The sequence below is a fragment of the Oncorhynchus kisutch genome, linkage group LG11 (assembly GCF_002021735.2).
Source record: "Oncorhynchus kisutch isolate 150728-3 linkage group LG11, Okis_V2, whole genome shotgun sequence".
NCBI lineage: Eukaryota > Metazoa > Chordata > Actinopteri > Salmoniformes > Salmonidae > Oncorhynchus > Oncorhynchus kisutch.
This window is the reverse complement of record NC_034184.2, coordinates 21,714,924-21,733,623: the sequence shown is the minus strand read 5'-3', so window position 1 is coordinate 21,733,623 and position 18,700 is coordinate 21,714,924. Positions and strand designations below refer to the sequence as shown.

The following is an 18,700-nucleotide window of genomic DNA, read 5'->3' as shown; positions in this document are numbered from 1 at the left end:
CACCATACTGGAGTCTACAGTCATGGCCAAAATGACACAAATATACATACATATACAAGTCTGCTGCCTCAGTTTGTATGATGGCAATTTGCATATACTCCAGAATGTTGCTTGGAATCATTGTTCTTCCTCTGTCAACCATGGTTACCTTCAAGGAAACATGTGCCGTCATCATTGTTTGCACAAAAGGGCTTCACAGGCAAGGATATTGCTGCCAGTAAGATTGCACCAAGTTGATTCAGCTGCCGGATCGGTGCATGACCAGTACAGAGCTTGCTCAGGAATGGTAGCAGGCAGGTGTGAGTGCATCTGCATGCACAGTGAGGCGAAGACTTTTGGAGGATGGCCTGGTGTCAAGAAGGGCAGCAAAGAAGCCACTTCTCTCCAGGAAAACCATCAGGGACAGACTGATATTCTGCTAAAGGTACAGGGATCGGACTGCTGAGGACTGGGGTAAAGTACTTTTCTCTGATGAATCCCCATTACGATTGTTTGGGGCATCCGGAAAAAAGCTTGTTCGGGGAAGACAAGGTGAGCGCTACCATCAGTCCTGTGTCATGCCAACAGTAAAGCATCCTGAGACCATTCATGTGTGGGGTTGCTTCTCAGCCAAGGGAGTGGGCTCACTCACCATTTTGCTTAAGAACACAGCCATGAATAAAGAATGGTACCACACATCCTCCGAGAGCAACTTCTCTCAACCATCCAGGAACAGTTTGGTGATGAACAATGCCTTTTCCAGCATGATGGAGCACCTTACCATAAGGCAAAAGTGATAACTAAGTGGCTCGGGGAACAAAACATCGATATTTAGGGTCCATGGCAGGAAACTCCCCAGACATTAATCCCATTGAGAACTTGTGGTCAATCCTCAAGAGGCGGGTGGACAAACAAAAACCCACAAATTCTGACAAACTTTGATTATGCAAGAATGGGCTGCCATCAGTCAGGATGTGGCCCAGAAGTTAATTGACAGCATACCAGAGCGGATTGCAGAGGTCTTGAAAAAGAACGGTCAACACTGCAAATATTGACTCTTTTGAATCAACTTCATGTAATTGTCAATAAAAGCCTTTGACACTTATGAAATGCTTGTAATTATCCTTCAGTATTCCATAGTAACATCTGACAAAAATATCTAAAGACACTGAAGCAGCAAACTTTGTGGAAATTAATATTTATGTCATTCTCAAAACTTTTGACCATGACTGTATACTGTTACATTTTGTATACTGTTGCATATAGACTTGAAAGCTCTCTATGTCAGAATCTTGCCACTAAGATTATACTTTCCCCTCTAGCACCTTGTGGGGGACATTTAACAGCTCCAACCGGAGTACTGCTGTCCCCTGGCTGGCCGGGATACTACAAAGATTCTTTGAACTGTGAATGGGTTATTGAAGCCAGCAAAGATCACGCCATCAAGATATCCTTTGACAGGTTTTCCTACTTTGTTTAGAATTGATCTTGTCCTTGATGCAGCTATTTCAATTTCACACAATAATTCAGTTTGAGATAATCTGCCATTATTTTCTTACATAAAATTGCCTGGATGGAATAGTAGCTTCTAATTTACTTCCATTTCCCCTCCTTTTTTGTCTGTTTTCATGTAGATTCCAGACCGAGGTTAATTATGACACACTGGAGATTCGGGATGGCCCCTCCAACTCCTCTCCTTTAATCGGAGAGTATCATGGCACTCAGGCGCCCCATTTTCTCATTAGCACCAGTAATTACATGTACCTGCTATTCACCACGGACAACAGTCGCTCCAGCGTGGGCTTCCAGATCCGCTACGACAGTGAGTTCTACGGTTTTCAATTTGAAATGTGTCCACAGGGCTACCTTTGAAAAGCTGGGGACGTTGTGTTTGCAATCCACAAAATGTTTAATGGCTACAACTGGTGGTGCAATATCGCTTTCATCTGTGTGCTGCTGATGTCAATATTGACTCAGCTCGTGTGGTGGGTGTTGTGATCACAAGAAGTGTAAATCTAATTTCACAGCTTTTACACCATTTCAATATTACTGAAGTGGTGTAGGAGCTGTGAAATTAGATTTACACTTATATTTGATAGCTTGTCATCATTAGTGTTGTTGCCTGAACAGGACTGTGATTTAAATGCCAAATAATTGGTTATTACGAAGGCCAACCTCATGAGATTTAGCTCATGAGATATAACGTTATTACATCACCAATGATAGTACTAGGCTGTCATCTGCAATAAGATGATTTAGTAATCTATCAACAATTCAATAGTGTTGCAAAATAGCTAGCCAAATTCTTCCTCCAAATACTATGATACAGTGCACTCAAAGTATTCAGACCCCTTGACTCTTTCCACATTTTGTTACATTACAACCTTATTCTAAAATGGATTAAACTGTTTTCCCCCCTCATCAATCTACACACAATCTGTCAAAATGACAAAGCAAAAACAGGTTTTTAGATTTTTTGCAAATAAACAATGTACATCTGAAATAATAAATGTACATTCTTGGGTATGACGCTGCAAGCTTTGCACACCTGTATTTGGGCAGTTTCTCACATTCATTTCTGCAGATCCTCTCAAGCTCTGTCAGGTTGGAAGGGGAGCTTGAGAGGATTTGCAGAAAAGAATGGGAGAAAATATCGAAAAACCTGTTTTCGCTTTGTCATTATGGGGTATTGTGTGTAGATTGATTAGGACATTTTGTTTATTAAATCCAATTTAGAATAAGGCTGTAATGTAATTTTTTGGGGAAAAAGTCAAGGGATTTGAATACTTTCTGAATTTATTCAAGCTTCTATACTATATACTCACAAAAAATGTATGTCATAAATGTTCCCCATATTAACCTAACCACAATTACTGTAGCACAATACTGGCTGTCATTTTAAGTAAGCAGGGATGAGACATGACTACCAAATCCAGACAGATGGCTGAAAATTGTTAATGACATCTATTGTGCTTTATAAACACTTAATGTATGCTATTTGGAAAACCTCATTAATAAAATACACATTTGATTATTATTACAATATTTTCTATGAGGACAACCCTCCATCAAGGGATGAAATGAAAAGAGAGGGAAAAGGAGAGAGATCTTCTTGTGGCTCCCTCTCATGATTTATATAGTAAAGAGCGAATATGACACCATTCTCTATTAAATTTAGGGCCTGAAATTGGAATGAAATAGTTATTTCTATCCCTAAAGGTGTTATGATGGAAACAGATTCCTGCTTAGATCCTGGGATCCCGGTCAATGGAAAACGGCATGGGAACAATTTCGCCATTGGCTCCAGGGTGACATTCAGCTGTGATCAAGGCTACACGCTGAGCGATGAGGAACCCATCGTGTGTGAGAGGAACCATCAGTGGAATCACGCACTGCCCAGCTGTGATGGTAGTGTACCCCATCTAGCCTTGTTCAACCCTTCCTTCCTCTCCTTTTTCCTGTTCGTGTCAGGTACACTTACAGTACATGCACCCAGCTATCACCACTTCTCCTCACACTCCCCATCACATTCACAGAGAGAGATGTGGGAGACACAACTCCCTGCTAGCGAATCTCTCTCTTATCTGGGGGAAAGGGTAAGCCTCTGACTCCCCTCGGGGGCTGAGTTCATTAATTCTTGATGAGAGGAGAAGTGACTGGATTATACACACTAAGATAACTTTGGGTGTCAGACAACAGAGAGTCAGAGAGGCAGTAGACAGGGTGGAGGTTCTGCAGAAAGACATTATTCCAACTGTTTATCTCATTTGTTTCTCGCTACTCGGGATGAAAATAAACCTGTACAGCATATTTTTCCAGTAAGTCAAGCGTTTGACCGTACGCCCAATATCATCCTCCAGACAACTAGCTTATCAGTTGTATTTTCTATTCTAGCCAAGTCTGATACAGAATGTGTTCTCTTCTGAACTTGACCTTCATGATCGACAGTGGTGGCATTTCCACATCCCATTCAGAAATATGAAATGTTTTCTTCCGTTGTATCTGCCTATTTGTCCCTCTTACTCACTCTATCATTTCACAAGGCTGTAGGCATATGCAATAGACAGGTCCTGTTCTAGACAAAGCTGCTATCTGGTTTTTAAATTGGATTTATCACCCATTCATTTCAGGAAGAGATAGAATGTTTTATATTAGAAGGAGTATTATGGCACAATACTTTTTGGAAATGGTGAAAAATAATGAACAATCACAAAGCATAACATTGGTCATCCATCATTGTGTTTTTCTTGTAGTATAATTCTTAGAACCCTCATTCTTAGAAGTGCAGCAGAAATGAGTGGAACGAACTGCAAAAATCTCTGAAGCTGGAGACTCATATCTCCCTCACTAGCTTTAAGCACCCGCTGTCAGAGCAGCTCACAGATCACTGCACCTGTACATAGCCCATCTGTAAACAGCCCATCTATCTACCTACCTCATCCCCATACAGTATTTATTTATTTATCTTGCTCCTTTGCACCCCAGTATCTCTACTTGCACATTAATCTTCTGCACAGCTAACATTCCAGTGTTTAAATGGCTATATTGTAATTACTTCGCCACCATGGCCTATTTATTGCCTTAACTCCCTTATCTTACCTCATTTGCACTCACTGTACAGACTTTTTTCTTCTTCTTTTGTTCTGCTGTATTATTGACTATGTTTTGCTTATTCCATGTGTAACTCTGTGTTGTTGTCTGTTCACACTGCTATGCTTTATCTTGGCCAGGTTGCAGTTGCAAATGAAAACTTGTTCACAACTAGCCTACCTGGTTAAATAAAGGTGAAAATAAAAAATGAAAAGGCACTCTTCACATCCTGTGGAAATGTTCCACTAGTCCTTCATCCTAAGCACCTATCTCCTCTCGCCCACTGCTGTGTTTATGGTGCAAGCAGGACTTAAGCTCTTAAGAGCGGGGCCATCTTTAGGATCCATTTCATTGTGGCAAAGACGATACTGTAGATATGGATTGTTTACACCCACAATTTGTCTTATCCATGTCTTATCATAAACATACAGTGCTGCCTTTGTGGCCCGCTTTGTGATATCTATACCAAGGATTTCCAAGGATCCCTCACTTTGGGGGAAGGTACACCTTGTTTTTCACAACAAAAATATCTCCCCCTCTTCTTTCAAACGGGATGACTCAGACCTCAGTAAATGTGTAGACGCATGCTGGGATACCATGCAATTATGATATTTTTATTTGTCTCACACTCAAAAGAACTATCCTCGCTGATTAACTTTCAGTGTTAGCCTTGGGCGTGTATGATAACACGCGCGACATGAACCCCATTTAATCACTAGCATCTCTATAGTCTACGGAATCGGGTATTATTGCAAGTGCCAACTCCATACATTTGTTCATGGGAACCTGTGCTATCTTGGGAACGCCGGCTTCCTTTTTCAGCTATTTTCAAACCATTTAACAAATCCTCACACCAATTATAAACACTGAGTGACTTCATCCTCATAGGCTAGAGGTTCTGGACCTCTGTCTATTCACATATACATTCATGTTAAAGATTCCATGCTTCAAAAACATGGTAAGTACAATTAAAGTGTAAAATTTACATAGGAACCAAAGTAGATTAGCATATTTCTTTAACTTGTTCTTGCTTTTTTATTTATCTCGTAATTAAGTCAGTGAAAAGTTGTTGTTTGGACGACTGCCTGACTTTCTCCACTCTATCCTGTCAGAATTCTGCCTCGGTTATTAAGTTAGCTTTTGATCTTCCCAGACAGACTCACTATCAGCGTACAGTCTCCCATGTCTTCATCTTACTCAGCTTTAGTTGAGTAAACTCTGAGGCTTTTAATCTAGAAACATGTGTCTACGTCTGTGTTTCACACTGTCATTAGGTTTGTCTCTACAAATAACATGGAGGAGTGACTAAAAGTTTGCTTAGAACATTTACAAAGTGCAAAAGAGATTATCTTACACCCAGGGATATTGTTTGCAGGCTCTGACCTAAATTCTGGTTTCAAACCCACCTGGACTCTGTTTTTAATTTAGCAATTTCTTTGAGCAATTTTCTGCGCTATTAGCATACTAATCAAAAATGTAATGATACGAGCTCATAATCGTTTGCATCTTTATTTATTTAAATGCTGTTATAATTTATTTTTCTAAAACCCCTGATTGTTATGCAAGAAATGGCATTAATTAATCATTGATAATGTTCAGTTCTCAATGTATTGGAGTCTAAAAAACAATGCCTCATACACTCATTTACAACGTGTTTCATTTTGTTTCCCTTAGCGTTGTGTGGTGGTTATATCTTTGGTAAAAAAGGAACCATTCTCTCCCCTGGATTTCCTGATTTCTACCCAAACTCTTTGAACTGCACATGGACGATAGAGGTGTCTCATGGCAAAGGTAAAAGACTCATGAATAGTTCTCTACAGTAAGAACCAACCAATAATTTGTTGCAGCATTAAGTAAGTAAAAGCGGCTGTGACTAGGCCTACATCACCCCATTTGAATGATGTATCTCTATATTCTCATCAACATTAATCCCCAGCCCTCCCTTAGGGCTGGTGTGACGTAGAGACAGAGATTTTGATGTGTGACTTAGGGAGGCCTAATCTTATCTGAATCTCTCCAGGAGTGCAGCTGCTCTTCCACACGTTCCACCTGGAGGACTCTCATGATTACCTCCTCATCACAGAGGACGGCAGCTTCACGGAACCCGTGGCCAGGCTCACTGGTTCCGTCCTGCCCCCCTCCATCAAGGCCGGCCTGTTTGGAAACTTTAGCGCCCAGCTCCGCTTCGTCTCAGATTTCTCCATGTCCTATGAAGGTTTCAACATGTCCTTTTCAGGTGGGTTGTCATGCATTGTGTATAATGTATAATTTTAAGAGTCCGTTTCATGTGGATTCAAATATCTGATGTGACTGCAGTGATTAGAACATTGTTTTTGATTATAAATGCAATTGCAAATGGCATTGTGTTAGGATAGAGGACCCAGTGTGGAGCAGTAACAGTTGAGACGTCAGTAGATCAAATGCGGTATTTATTTATAGTACAGGTGATGGAGAAGACTGTATCCAGAGTTGTATCTACAAAAATGTACACATTTTAAACATGACCAAAATAATTAAAAGGCCCAGTGCAATCAAAATTCTGTTTTACCTATGTTTCATATGTGTACAACAGCTGATGAAACTAACACTGCAAAAGTATGGAAAAAAATATGATCACTGTTATTTCTGACAGTTGCTGGTTGAAAATGCAATTTATACAGGACATTCTAATGCGCAGGTTTTGCATGGGTGAAGTTTTGGCTTGCCTGGTGAATAGACCAATAACCCAAATATTTCCAAACCTCTGCCAATAACAGCTAGTTTTCAGGTTACATATTCCTCCCATTAGACTCCTCCGCTGTGGTGGTGTTACGGTTTTCTAGGTGTGATGAAGGAGAGTCGGACCAAAACGCAGCGTGTAGATTGCGATCCATGTTTAATGAAAACGTAAAACTCGAATCAATACAAATGCACTACAAAACAACAAACTTAACGTAATGAAAACCGAAACAGCCTATACTGGTGTAAACTAACAGAGACAGGAACAAAGACACTAAGGACAATCACCCACGACAAACTCAAAGAATATGGCTGCCTAAATATGGTTCCCAATCAGAGACAACGATAAGCACCTGCCTCTGATTGAGAACCACTCCAGACAGCCATAGACTTTGCTAGATAACCCCACTAGCTACAATCCCAAATACATACACACCAAAACCCCAAGACAAAACACACCACAATACAAAAACTCCATGCCACACCCTGGCCTAACCCAATACATGAAGAAAAACACAAAATACTTAGACCAGGGCGTGACAGAACCCCCCCCCCCTAAGGTGCGGACTCCCGAACGCACCTCAAAACAATAGGGAGGGTCCGGGTGGGCGTCTGTCCATGGTGGCGGCTCCGGCGCGGGACGTGGAACCCACTCAGTCGATGTCTTAGTCCCCTCTCCTCGCGTCCCTGGATAGACCACCCTCGCCGCCGACCATGGCCTAGTAGTCCTCACCCAGAACCCCACTGGACTGAGGAGCAGCTCGGGAGTGAGAGGGAGCTCGGGAGTGAGAGAAAGCTCGGGAGTGAGAGAAAGCTCGGGAGTGAGAGAAAGCTCGGGAGTGAGAGAAAGCTCAGGCAGGTTGATGGATCTACCAGATCCTGGCTGGCTGGTGGTTCCGGCAGATCCTGGCTGACTGGCGGATCCTGGCTGACTGGCGGATCCTGGCTGACTGGCGGATCCTGGAAGACTGGCGGATCCTGGCCGACTGGCGGATCCTGGCCGACTGGCAGATCCTGGCCGATCCTGGCTGACTGGCACTTCTGGCGGATCCTGGCAGACTGGCGGATCCTGGCTGACTGGTGGATCTAACAGGCGACGCTGGGCAGACTGGCGACGCTGGGCAGACTGGCGACGCTGGGCAGGACTGGCGACGCTGGGCAGGACTGGCGACGCTGGGCAGGACTGGCGACGCTGGGCAGGACTGGCGACGCTGGGCAGACTGGCGACGCTGGGCAGACTGGCGACGCTGGGCAGACTGGCGACGCTGGGCAGACTGGCGACGCTGGGCAGCCTGGCGGCGCTGGGCAGACTGGCGGCTCCTTGCAGACTGACAGCTCTGGCTGCTTCATGTAGACTGACAGCTCTGGCTGCTCCTTGCAGACTGGCAGCTCCTTGCAGACTGGCAGCTCTGGCTGCTCCATGTAGACTGACAGCTCTGGCTGCTCCATGCAGACTGGTTGCTTCATGCAGACTGGAAGCGCTGGCTGCTCCATGCAGACTGACATCTCTGGCTGCACCATGCAGACTGACAGCTCTGGCTGCACCATGCAGACTGACAGCTCTGGCTGCTACATGCAGACTGACAGCTCTGGCTGCTCCATGCAGACTGACAGCTCTGGCTGCTCCATGCAGACTGACAGCTCTGGCTGCTCCATGCAGACTGACAGCTCTGGCTGCTCCATGCAGACTGACAGCTCTGGCTGCTCCATGCAGACTGACAGCTCTGGCTGCTCCATGCAGACTGACAGCTCTGGCTGCTCCATGCAGACTGACAGCTCTGGCTGCTCCATGCAGACTGACAGCTCTGGCTGCTCCATGCAGACTGACAGCTCTGGCTGCTCCATGCAGACTGACAGCTCTGGCTGCTCCATGCAGGCTGGCAGCTCTGGCTTCTCCATGCAGGCTGGCAGCTCTGGCTGCGCTGAACAGGCGGGAGACTCCGGCAGTGCAGGAGAGGAGAAAGGCTCTGGCTGCGCTAAACAGGCGGGAGACTCCAGCAGCGCAGGAGAGGAGAAAAGCGCTGGCTGCGCTGAACAGGCGAGGCGCACTGAAGGCCTGGTGAGTGGTGCTGGAACTGGTGGTACTGGATCGAGGACACGCACAGGAAGCCTGGTGCGGGGAGCTGCTACCGGAGGACTGGAGTGTGGAGGTGGCACAGGATGGGCAAGACCGTGAAGGCGTACTGGAGATCTTGAGAGCAGTGTTGGCACAGGACGTGCAAGGCTAGGGATGTGCACAGGAGGCCTGGTGCGTGAGGCTGGCACCAACTTCACCAGCCGACTAACACGCACCTCGACCCTGGGTCTCGACCCCGCCCTGTGCAACTGGGTACTGGACTTCCTGACGGGCCGCCCCCAGGTGGTGAGGGTAGGCAACAACATCTCCTCCCCGCTGATCCTCAACACTGGGGCCCCACAAGGGTGCGTTCTGAGCCCTCTCCTGTACTCCCTGTTCACCCACGACTGCGTGGCCACGCACGCCTCCAACTCAATCATCAAGTTTGCGGACGACACAACAGTGGTAGGCTTCATTACCAACAACGACGAGACGGCCTACAGGGAGGAGGTGAGGGCCCTCGGAGTGTGGTGTCAGGAAAATAACCTCACACTCAACGTCAACAAAACTAAGGAGATGATTGTGGACTTCAGGAAACAGCAGAGGGAACACCCCCCCCATCCACATCGATGGAACAGTAGTGGAGAGGGTAGCAAGTTTTAAGTTCCTCGGCATACACATCACAGACAAACTGAATTGGTCCACTCACACAGACAGCATCGTGAAGAAGGCGCAGCAGCGCCTCTTCAACCTCAGGAGGCTGAAGAAATTCGGCTTGTCACCAAAAGCACTCACAAACTTCTACAGATGCACAATCGAGAGCATCCTGGTGGGCTGTATCACCGCCTGGTATGGCAACTGCACCGCCCTCAACCGTAAGGCTCTCCAGAGGGTAGTGAGGTCTGCACAACGCATCACCGGGGGCAAACTACCTGCCCTCCAGGACACCTACACCACCCGATGCTACAGGAAGGCCATAAAGATCATCAAGGACATCAACCACCCGAGCCACTGCCTGTTCACCCCGCTGTCATCCAGAAGGCGAGGTCAGTACAGGTGCATCAAAGCTGGGACCGAGAGACTGAAAAACAGCTTCTATCTCAAGGCCATCAGACTGTTAAACAGCCACCACTAACATTGAGTGGCTACTGCCAACACACTGTCAATGCCACTGACTCTACTCCAGCCACTTTAATCATGGGAATTGATGGGAAATTATGTAAATATATCACTAGCCACTTTAAACAATGCTATCTTATATAAATGTTACTTACCCTACATTATTCATCTCATATGCATACGTAGATACTGTACTCTATCATCGACTGCATCCTTATGTAATACATGTATCACTAGCCACTTTAACTATGCCACTTGGTTTACATACTCATCTCATATGTATATACTGTACTCGATATCATCTACTGTATCTTGCCTATGCTGCTCTGTACCATCACTCATTCATATATCCTTATGTACATATTCTTTATCCCCTTACACTGTGTATAAGACAGTAGTTTTTTGGGAATTGTTAGTTAGATTACTTGTTCGTTATTACTGCATTGTCGGAACTAGAAGCACAAGCATTTCGCTACACTCGCATTAACATCTGCTAACCATGTGTATGTGACAAATAAATTTGATTTGATTTTGAGTATGGAGCGCTAACCCAGGTGCCATCAAATCCCCGACACGTTCCGTCGGGCGAATTCCATGCAAAAAGCACCAACACAGCAACTCCCTCATTTCTCTCTCCTCCAATTTCCCCATGAACTCCTTCACAGTCTCTGTTTCGCTCACCTCCAACACCGGCTCTGGTTCTGGTCTCCTCCTTGGCTCCTCACGATAAACAGGGAGAGTTGGCTCAGGTCTGACTCCTGACTCTGCCACACTCTCCCTGAGCCCCCCCCCAATAATTTTTTGGGGCTGATTCTCAGGCTTCCTTCCGAGTCGCCGTGCTGCCTCCTCATAACGGCGCCTCTTCGCTCTCTCCGCCTCCAGTTCCTCTTTGGGCCGGCGATATTCTCCAGGCTGAGCCCAGGGTCCTTCTCAGTTTAGGATTTCCTCCCATGTCCAGAAATACTTATAGCGCATCTCCTCTTTGGGCTGCTCCTGCCTGTTGACACGCTGCTTGGTCCATTGGTGGTGGGTGATTCTGTTACGGTTTTCTAGGTGTGATGAAGGAGAGTCGGACCAAAACGCAGCGTGTAGATTGCGATCCATGTTTAATGAAAACGTAAAACTCGAATCAATACAAATGCACTACAAAACAACAAACTTAACCAAATGAAAACCGAAACAGCCTATACTGGTGTAAACTAACATAGAGCCAGGAACAAAGGCACTAAGGACAATCACCCACGACAAACTCAAAGAATATGGCTGCCTAAATATGGTTCCCAATCAGAGACAACGATAAGCACCTGCCTCTGATTGAGAACCACTCCAGACAGCCATAGACTTTGCTAGATAACCCCACTAGCTACAATCCCAAATACATACACACCAAAACCCCAAGACAAAACACACCACAATACAAAAACTCCATGCCACACCCTGGCCTAACCCAATACATGAAGAAAAACACAAAATACTTAGACCAGGGCGTGACAGGTGGATTGATCCACTCTGTGGTCAATGCATCCCTTTGATGCTTTTTCCCTCCCCACTCAAACCACTCTGAGACAGTCCTAGCAAATGTATTACTTGAGAAATTGTCTAGTTGTATTTCGCATTTTTTTTAATTGGTGTATATTTTTGACAATTTTAATGGAAAACAACCACAGTAAGTTACTTAATTATTACCCAGAAATTATCTGATATTGAGAAAACATTACATTGGGCCTTTAACTTGGTTGCAAAATAATAAACTTACTCGGCCAATAATATAATAACTTGACTCGAATACAAGGCATAAACTGACGAACTGCCCTGAATGAGGATTAGGGAATCCTAAATAACCACTTGGCATAAACCATTTAAACCTCTAAATAGCACACTTTAAATGTATTACAATTGCCCAATTAACATTCTTATGGTCAACACTTAACACAGTTAGCATAAACATTTCCAATAAACAATGAAAACACCCCTGAGAAATGGGAGAAACCAAATAACAAGAGGTTTGCAGCCTGTGCCTATCTTCAACGGCCCGCTCAAATAGGAGCCAATGCACAGCGGTGGTGAGTAGAGAACAGGACAGGTTGGCGTTACCAAACAGATGAAATACAAACATTTCAAAATAAATAATAATAATAACCAGACGCTTTGACAGACCAGACTTTGATTACAAAACACATGTAACAGTGTTTGAAAGATGGCACAGAAGATCATGGCTGACGTTTTACATTCTCCCAACCAATTGTGCAATTTTGGTATTTTTTTTGCATTTTGTGTAACTTATTTTTTTACCTATTCAAATCAAATGTATTTATATAGCCCTTCTTACATCAGCTGATATATCAAAGTGCTGTACAGAAACCCAGCCTAAAAGCCCAAACAGCAAGCAATGCAAGTGTAGAAGCATGGTGGCTAGGAAAAACTCCCTAGAAAGGCCAAAACCTGGGAAGAAACCTAGAGAGGAACCAGGCTATGAGTGGTGGCCAGTCCTCTACTGGCTGTGCCGAGTGGAGAGTATAACAGAACATGGCCAAGATGTTCAAATGTTCATAAATGACCAGCATGGTCAAATAATAATAATCACAGTAGTTGTCGAGGGTGCAAGAAGTCATCACCTCATGAGTAAATGTCAGTTGGCTTTTCATAGCCGATCATTGATATTATCTCTACTGCTCCTGCTGTCTCTAGAGAGTTGAAAACAGCAGGTCTGGGACAGGTAGCACGTCCGGTGAACAGGTCAGGGTTCCATAGCCGCAGGCAGAACATTTGAAATTGGAGCAGCAGCACGGCCAGGTGGACTGGGGACAGCAAGGAGTCATCATGCCAGGTAGTTCTGAGGCATGGTCTTAGGGCTCAGGTCCTCCGAGAGAGAGAAAGAAAGAAAGAGAATTAGAGAGAGCATACTTAAATTCACATAGGACACTGGATAAGACAGGAGAAATACTCCAGATATAACAGACTGACCCTAGCCCCCTGACACATAAACTACTGCAGCATAAATACTAGAGGCTGAGACAGGAGGGGTCAGGAGACACTGTGTCCCCATCCGATGATACCCCCAGACAGGGCCAAACAGGCAGGATATAACCCCACCCACTTTGCCAAATCCAAGACCACCTTTACTCCACACACAGAGATGCGTACAAAGCTCTCCCCAGCCCTCCATCTGGCAAATCTATCATGACACAAGGCGAGACCCAGATGCAGACATAGAAGGCAGATGGTTGAAGTCTTACAATGTTTATTAATCCAAAAGGAGTAGGCAAGAGAATGGTCGTGAACAGGCAAAAGGTCAAAACCAGAACAGAGTCCAGGAGGTACAGAGTGGCAGACAGGCTCGTGGTCAAGGCAGGCAGAATGGTCAGGCAGGTGGGTACAGAGTCCAGAAACAGGCAAGGGTCAAGACCAGGAGGACTAGAAAAAGGAGAATAGCAAAAAGCAGGAGAACGGGAAATACGCTGGTTGACTTGGAAAAGCATACAAGACGAACTGGCACAGAGAGACAGGAAACACAGAGATAAATATACTGGGCAAAATCAGTGACACCTGGAGGGGGTGGAGACAATCACAAGGACAGGTGAAACAGATCAGGGCATGACATTAGGACGCCACCTGGTGTCCTACCTGGGTGCATACCTGGCTGACCGGGGTGTCGGCGGTGGAAATCGGCGATGAGGGCCAGGTCCAAGATGTCTTTAGCAGGAACCCAGCACCTCTATTCCGGGTCATAACCCTCCCAGTCAACCAGGTACTGGAAACCCCTACCCCATGGTCAAACCTTCTGGAGGAGTCTCACCATATACGCTGGCTGGCCATCGATTACCGGGGGGGTGGGATGGATCTGGAAACAGAAGACAAAGGACAGTGACACACAGGCTTAATTCTGGACACATGGAAAGTAGGGTGGATACGGAGGGTACGGAGTAACACAAGACGGACAGCAGTGGCACTCAGGACTCTGGAGATGGGAAAAGGACCAATGAACTGGAGAGACAGTTTGCGGGACTCTACCCGCAGGGGCAGGTCCCGAGTGGAAAGCCATACCCTCTTCCCAATGCGGTAGCGGGGAGCTGGAGTCCGGCAATGGTCCGCTTTTCGACGATACCTGGAGTTGGCAGAGGCAGAAAAACATTTGGGCCGAGGGCACGCTGACCTCCTGCACGTGTTCCGGGAAGAGTTGAGGCTGATACCCCATGGAGCACTCGAAATGGGAGCGTCCCATGGCAGAACAGTGAAGGGTGTTACGGGCATACTCCACTCAGACCAGTTGACGGCTCCAGGTAGGGGGGTTGAGACGATGCATCTCAAGGTGGTTTTCAGATCTCGGTTGGCTCGTTCCGACTGACCATTGGTTTTTGGGATGGAATCCAGATGACAGGCTGGCCAACGACCCAATAAGGGTGCAGAATGCCTTCCAGAACTGAGATGTGAACTGAGGACCCCGATCAGAGACCATGTCTACCGGGAGTCCATGGATCCGGAAGACATGCTGCACCATAAGCTGGGCTGTCTCCTTGGCAGAAGGTAGTTTGGGGAGAGAGATGAAATGGGCGGCCTTGGAGAACCGATAAACTACCGTCAGAATGACAACGTTGCCATCAGATGGAGGGATCCCAGTGATAAAGTCCAGAGATATATGAGACGAGGAAGGACGATGAAGGACCGGTAGTGGCTGAAGGAGAACAGAAGGAGCTTGCCGTGGAGTCTTGTTCTGAGAACACACTGTGCATGCGGCGACGAAGGCAGAGACGTCAGGAACCATTGTGGGCCACCAGAAACGTTATTAGAGGAATGTTAGTGTACGACGGGACCCTAGATCACAGGTCAGCCTGGTGGAATGAGTCCATTCCAGGACCCGGGACCGGACCGGGCTAGTGACAAACAGCCGGTTAGCTTGACCCCTTTCAGGTCCCGGCTGGGACCCCAATCTACAGTGGCATTAAGGCATGAGGTAGGGAGAATGATTTCGGAGGTCGAGGCTGTAATAGAGGAACTGTATATGCGTGAGTGACCGTCAGGCTTCATAATTTTTGACCCTAGTTGGTAATCAAATCAAATCAAATCAAATGTATTTATATAGCCCTTCGTACATCAGCTGATATCTCAGTGCTGTACAGAAACCCAGCCTAAAACCCCAAACAGCAAGCAATGCAGGTGTAGAAGCACGGTGGCTAGGAAAAACTCCCTAGAAAGGCCAATACCTAGGAAGAAACCTAGAGAGGAACCAGGCTATGTGGGGTGGCCAGTCCTCTTCTGGCTGTGCCGGGTGGAGATTATAACAGAACATGGCCAAGCTGTTCAAATGTTCATAAATCACCAGCATGGTCGAATAATAATAATAAGGCAGAACAGTTGAAACTGGAGCAGCAGCACAGTCAGGTGGAAGTTGAAACTGGATCAGCAGCATGGCCAGGTGGACTTGGGACAGCAAGGAGTCATCATGTCAGGTAGTCCTGGGGCATGGTCCTAGGGCTCAGGTCAGTTGAAACTGGAACAGCAGCATGGCCAGGTGGACTGGGGACAGCAAGGAGTCATCATGTCAGGTAGTCCTGGGGCATGGTCCTAGGGCTCAGGTCCTCCGAGAGAGAGAAAGAAAGAGAGAAGGAGAGAATTAGAGAACGCACACTTAGATTCACACAGGACACCGAGTAGGACAGGAGAAGTACTCCAGATATAACAAACTGACCCCAGCCCCCCGACACATAAACTACTGCAGCATAAATACTGGAGGCTGAAATGGTGAAGTTGAATCTGGTAAATAGGGGCCCGTCGGGCCTGCATGGAGTTGAGGCGCTTGGCTGTACGGAGATATTCCAAGTTTTTATGTCCGTTCCAGATCAAGAATGGCTGCTCTGCTCCTTCCGGCCAGTGCCTCCACTCTTCCAACGCCATCTTAACCGCCAGGAATTCTCGATTGCCTACATCGTAATTCCTCCCTGCAGGACTGAGACGATGGGACAGGAAGGCACAGGGATGAAGCTTCTGGTCCTGGGCTGATCACTGGGACAAGATGGCCCCCACTCCAACATCCGAAGCATCAACTTCCACCACAAATTGACGTGAGGGGTCTGGATGGGAGCTGTTGTGAACCGATTCTTCAGGTCCACAAAGGCTTTGTCGACAGCTGGAGACCATTTGAATGGTACCTTGGGAGAGGTGAGTGCCGAGAGGGGGGCCGCCAGGGTGGTGTAATACCGGATGAAACGGCAGTAGAAGTTAGCAAAACCAAGAAACCGTTGCAGCTGCACCCTGGACGTTGGTTGAGGCCAATCCACCACTGCTTTCACCTTTTCAGGATCCATCTGAATATTACAATACATATCCCAGAAAGGTGATAGTAGAGTGGTGGAACTCACACTTCTCAGCTTTCACAACTCATTATGTCCAATGGCGGTGTTGAAGGCTGTCTTCCACTCATCCCCCTCACGTATCCAAACCATGTGGTAGGCATTCCGAAGGTCCAACTTGGAAAACATGGTGGCCAGAGACTCCTCTATGTACTCCTCAATAGATTTGGTCTCTGGCCGGACAGAGAATACAACCGACCCAGAGGTGGTGTAGTGCCTGGGAGAAGATCAATGGCACAGTCATAAGGATGGTGCGGGGGAAAGGAAGTAGCACGTGCCTTACTGAACACTTCCAGGAGATCATGGTATTCAGTGGGAATAGCTGAGACATCCACAGTCTTGCTAACATCCTGAGGAAGGCGACTTGGGGAAGGCTGTGCTGCTTGAAGGCAGTGGGAATGGCAAAATGGGCTCCAACCCAGGATGGAGCTTGTGGTCCAGTCAATCACCGGATTGTGCTTTTGTAGCCAGGAACATCCCAAAACGACAGGAACATGGGGAGATGCAATGAGGAGGAACTGTATAGTCTCACTGTGGTTACCAGAAACCCGTAATTGAACGGGCACAGTACTATGAGTGACATATAGAGCGGCCGTCCAGTGCCCTAGCATCCATGGGAACAGAGAGAGGCTGAGTGGGAATACCAAGTTCTGAAGCAATTTTGGCATCTATAAAACGTTCATCAGCCCCAGAGTCAATGAGCACTCTGAGAAACTTAGATTGGTCTACCCACAGCACAAGCACAAAAAAGGGTGTGCGGGTGATGGGAATTAGGGAACTCCCAGTCTGACTCACCATAGTGCTGGTACCCATTAGAGACAAGGGTTTCCTAATAGGGCAGGTAGCTATTAAATCTCCTGACCCTCCACAGTACAGACAATAGTTACTGTTTATGCTCCGTAAGCATTCCCCAAATGATAACCTTGCTCTTCTCAACTGCATAGGCCCAGGAGTATCCAACTCACCCATCGTAGATTCATGAGAGGGCTCGGGTGGCTTCGAATCCTCTCGGGAAAAGCTGCCTTCTGAAAAACTTCCAGATCCCTCGAAGGCGAACGAGCCATAGTGGGTGCACGAGTGTGCACGAGACCAGACCTCCTCTCACTTCTACGTTCCCTTAAGAGTCCATTGATTTTGAAGGTTAGGGCGATAAGGGAGTCGAGGTCACCCGTCAATTCCCGAGCAGCTAGCTCATCCTTTACATCCTCAGGTAATCCGTGCAGTCTGCCACACTACGGGAGTTCTGGCATAAGTCAAGCAGTTCACTGGCCACCTTTCTCCCAGATACCGGAGACTCAAATACCTTTCTCACTGTTGCCATAAATTCCTCCAGATGACCTCCAGATCATTGCTCCCAAACTGCCGTAGCCAAGGAGAGCGTCCTTCCTGACATAAGCGTAATGATATATGCTATCTTCGATCGGTCGAAGTTAACAAAGATGGCTCAAAAATAAGCGAGCACTGAGAAAGAAAACCCCGGCAGGCACCAGGATTCCCTGAATATCACTCCGGAGGTGGTAAGCGGGGTTCTTGGGGAGCCGGAATAGGCTATACAAACTCACCACAGAGAGGGAAAAATTACTGGGTGGCAGGCAGCCTCTGAGCTAACTCCCTGATTTGCTTCATAATAGCCTTTAACCCATGGTCGTGGTGTTCCGTCAAGGAACTGAGCCCTTCCAAAGGGCCTGTAACAACTCCTCATGTCTCCTAATGGTGGCTTCCTGCAGGGAGACATCTTGGCAGAGCTTTTCCAAGTCTGCTGGGTCTGTCATGGCCAGTTCGTATTATCATGACACAAGGTGAGACCCAGATGCAGACACAGGAGGCAGATGGTTGGAGTCTTACAATGTTTATTAATCCAAAAGGAGTATGCAAAAGAATGGTCGTGGAC

The 18,700-nt window shown here is 46.6% G+C and overlaps 1 protein-coding gene across 1 annotated transcript in view; it reads left to right on the top strand.

Annotated features, from left to right (window-relative positions):
- The window catches only part of LOC109898910 (CUB and sushi domain-containing protein 1-like), a 218,863-nt gene that overhangs the window by 46,289 nt on the left and 153,874 nt on the right, over nt 1-18,700 (top strand). Inside the window, 5 exon segments of the mRNA XM_031836493.1 lie at nt 1,302-1,440; nt 1,614-1,801; nt 3,199-3,387; nt 6,244-6,360; nt 6,590-6,805. Coding sequence (XP_031692353.1) covers nt 1,302-1,440; nt 1,614-1,801; nt 3,199-3,387; nt 6,244-6,360; nt 6,590-6,805 — 849 coding nt within the window.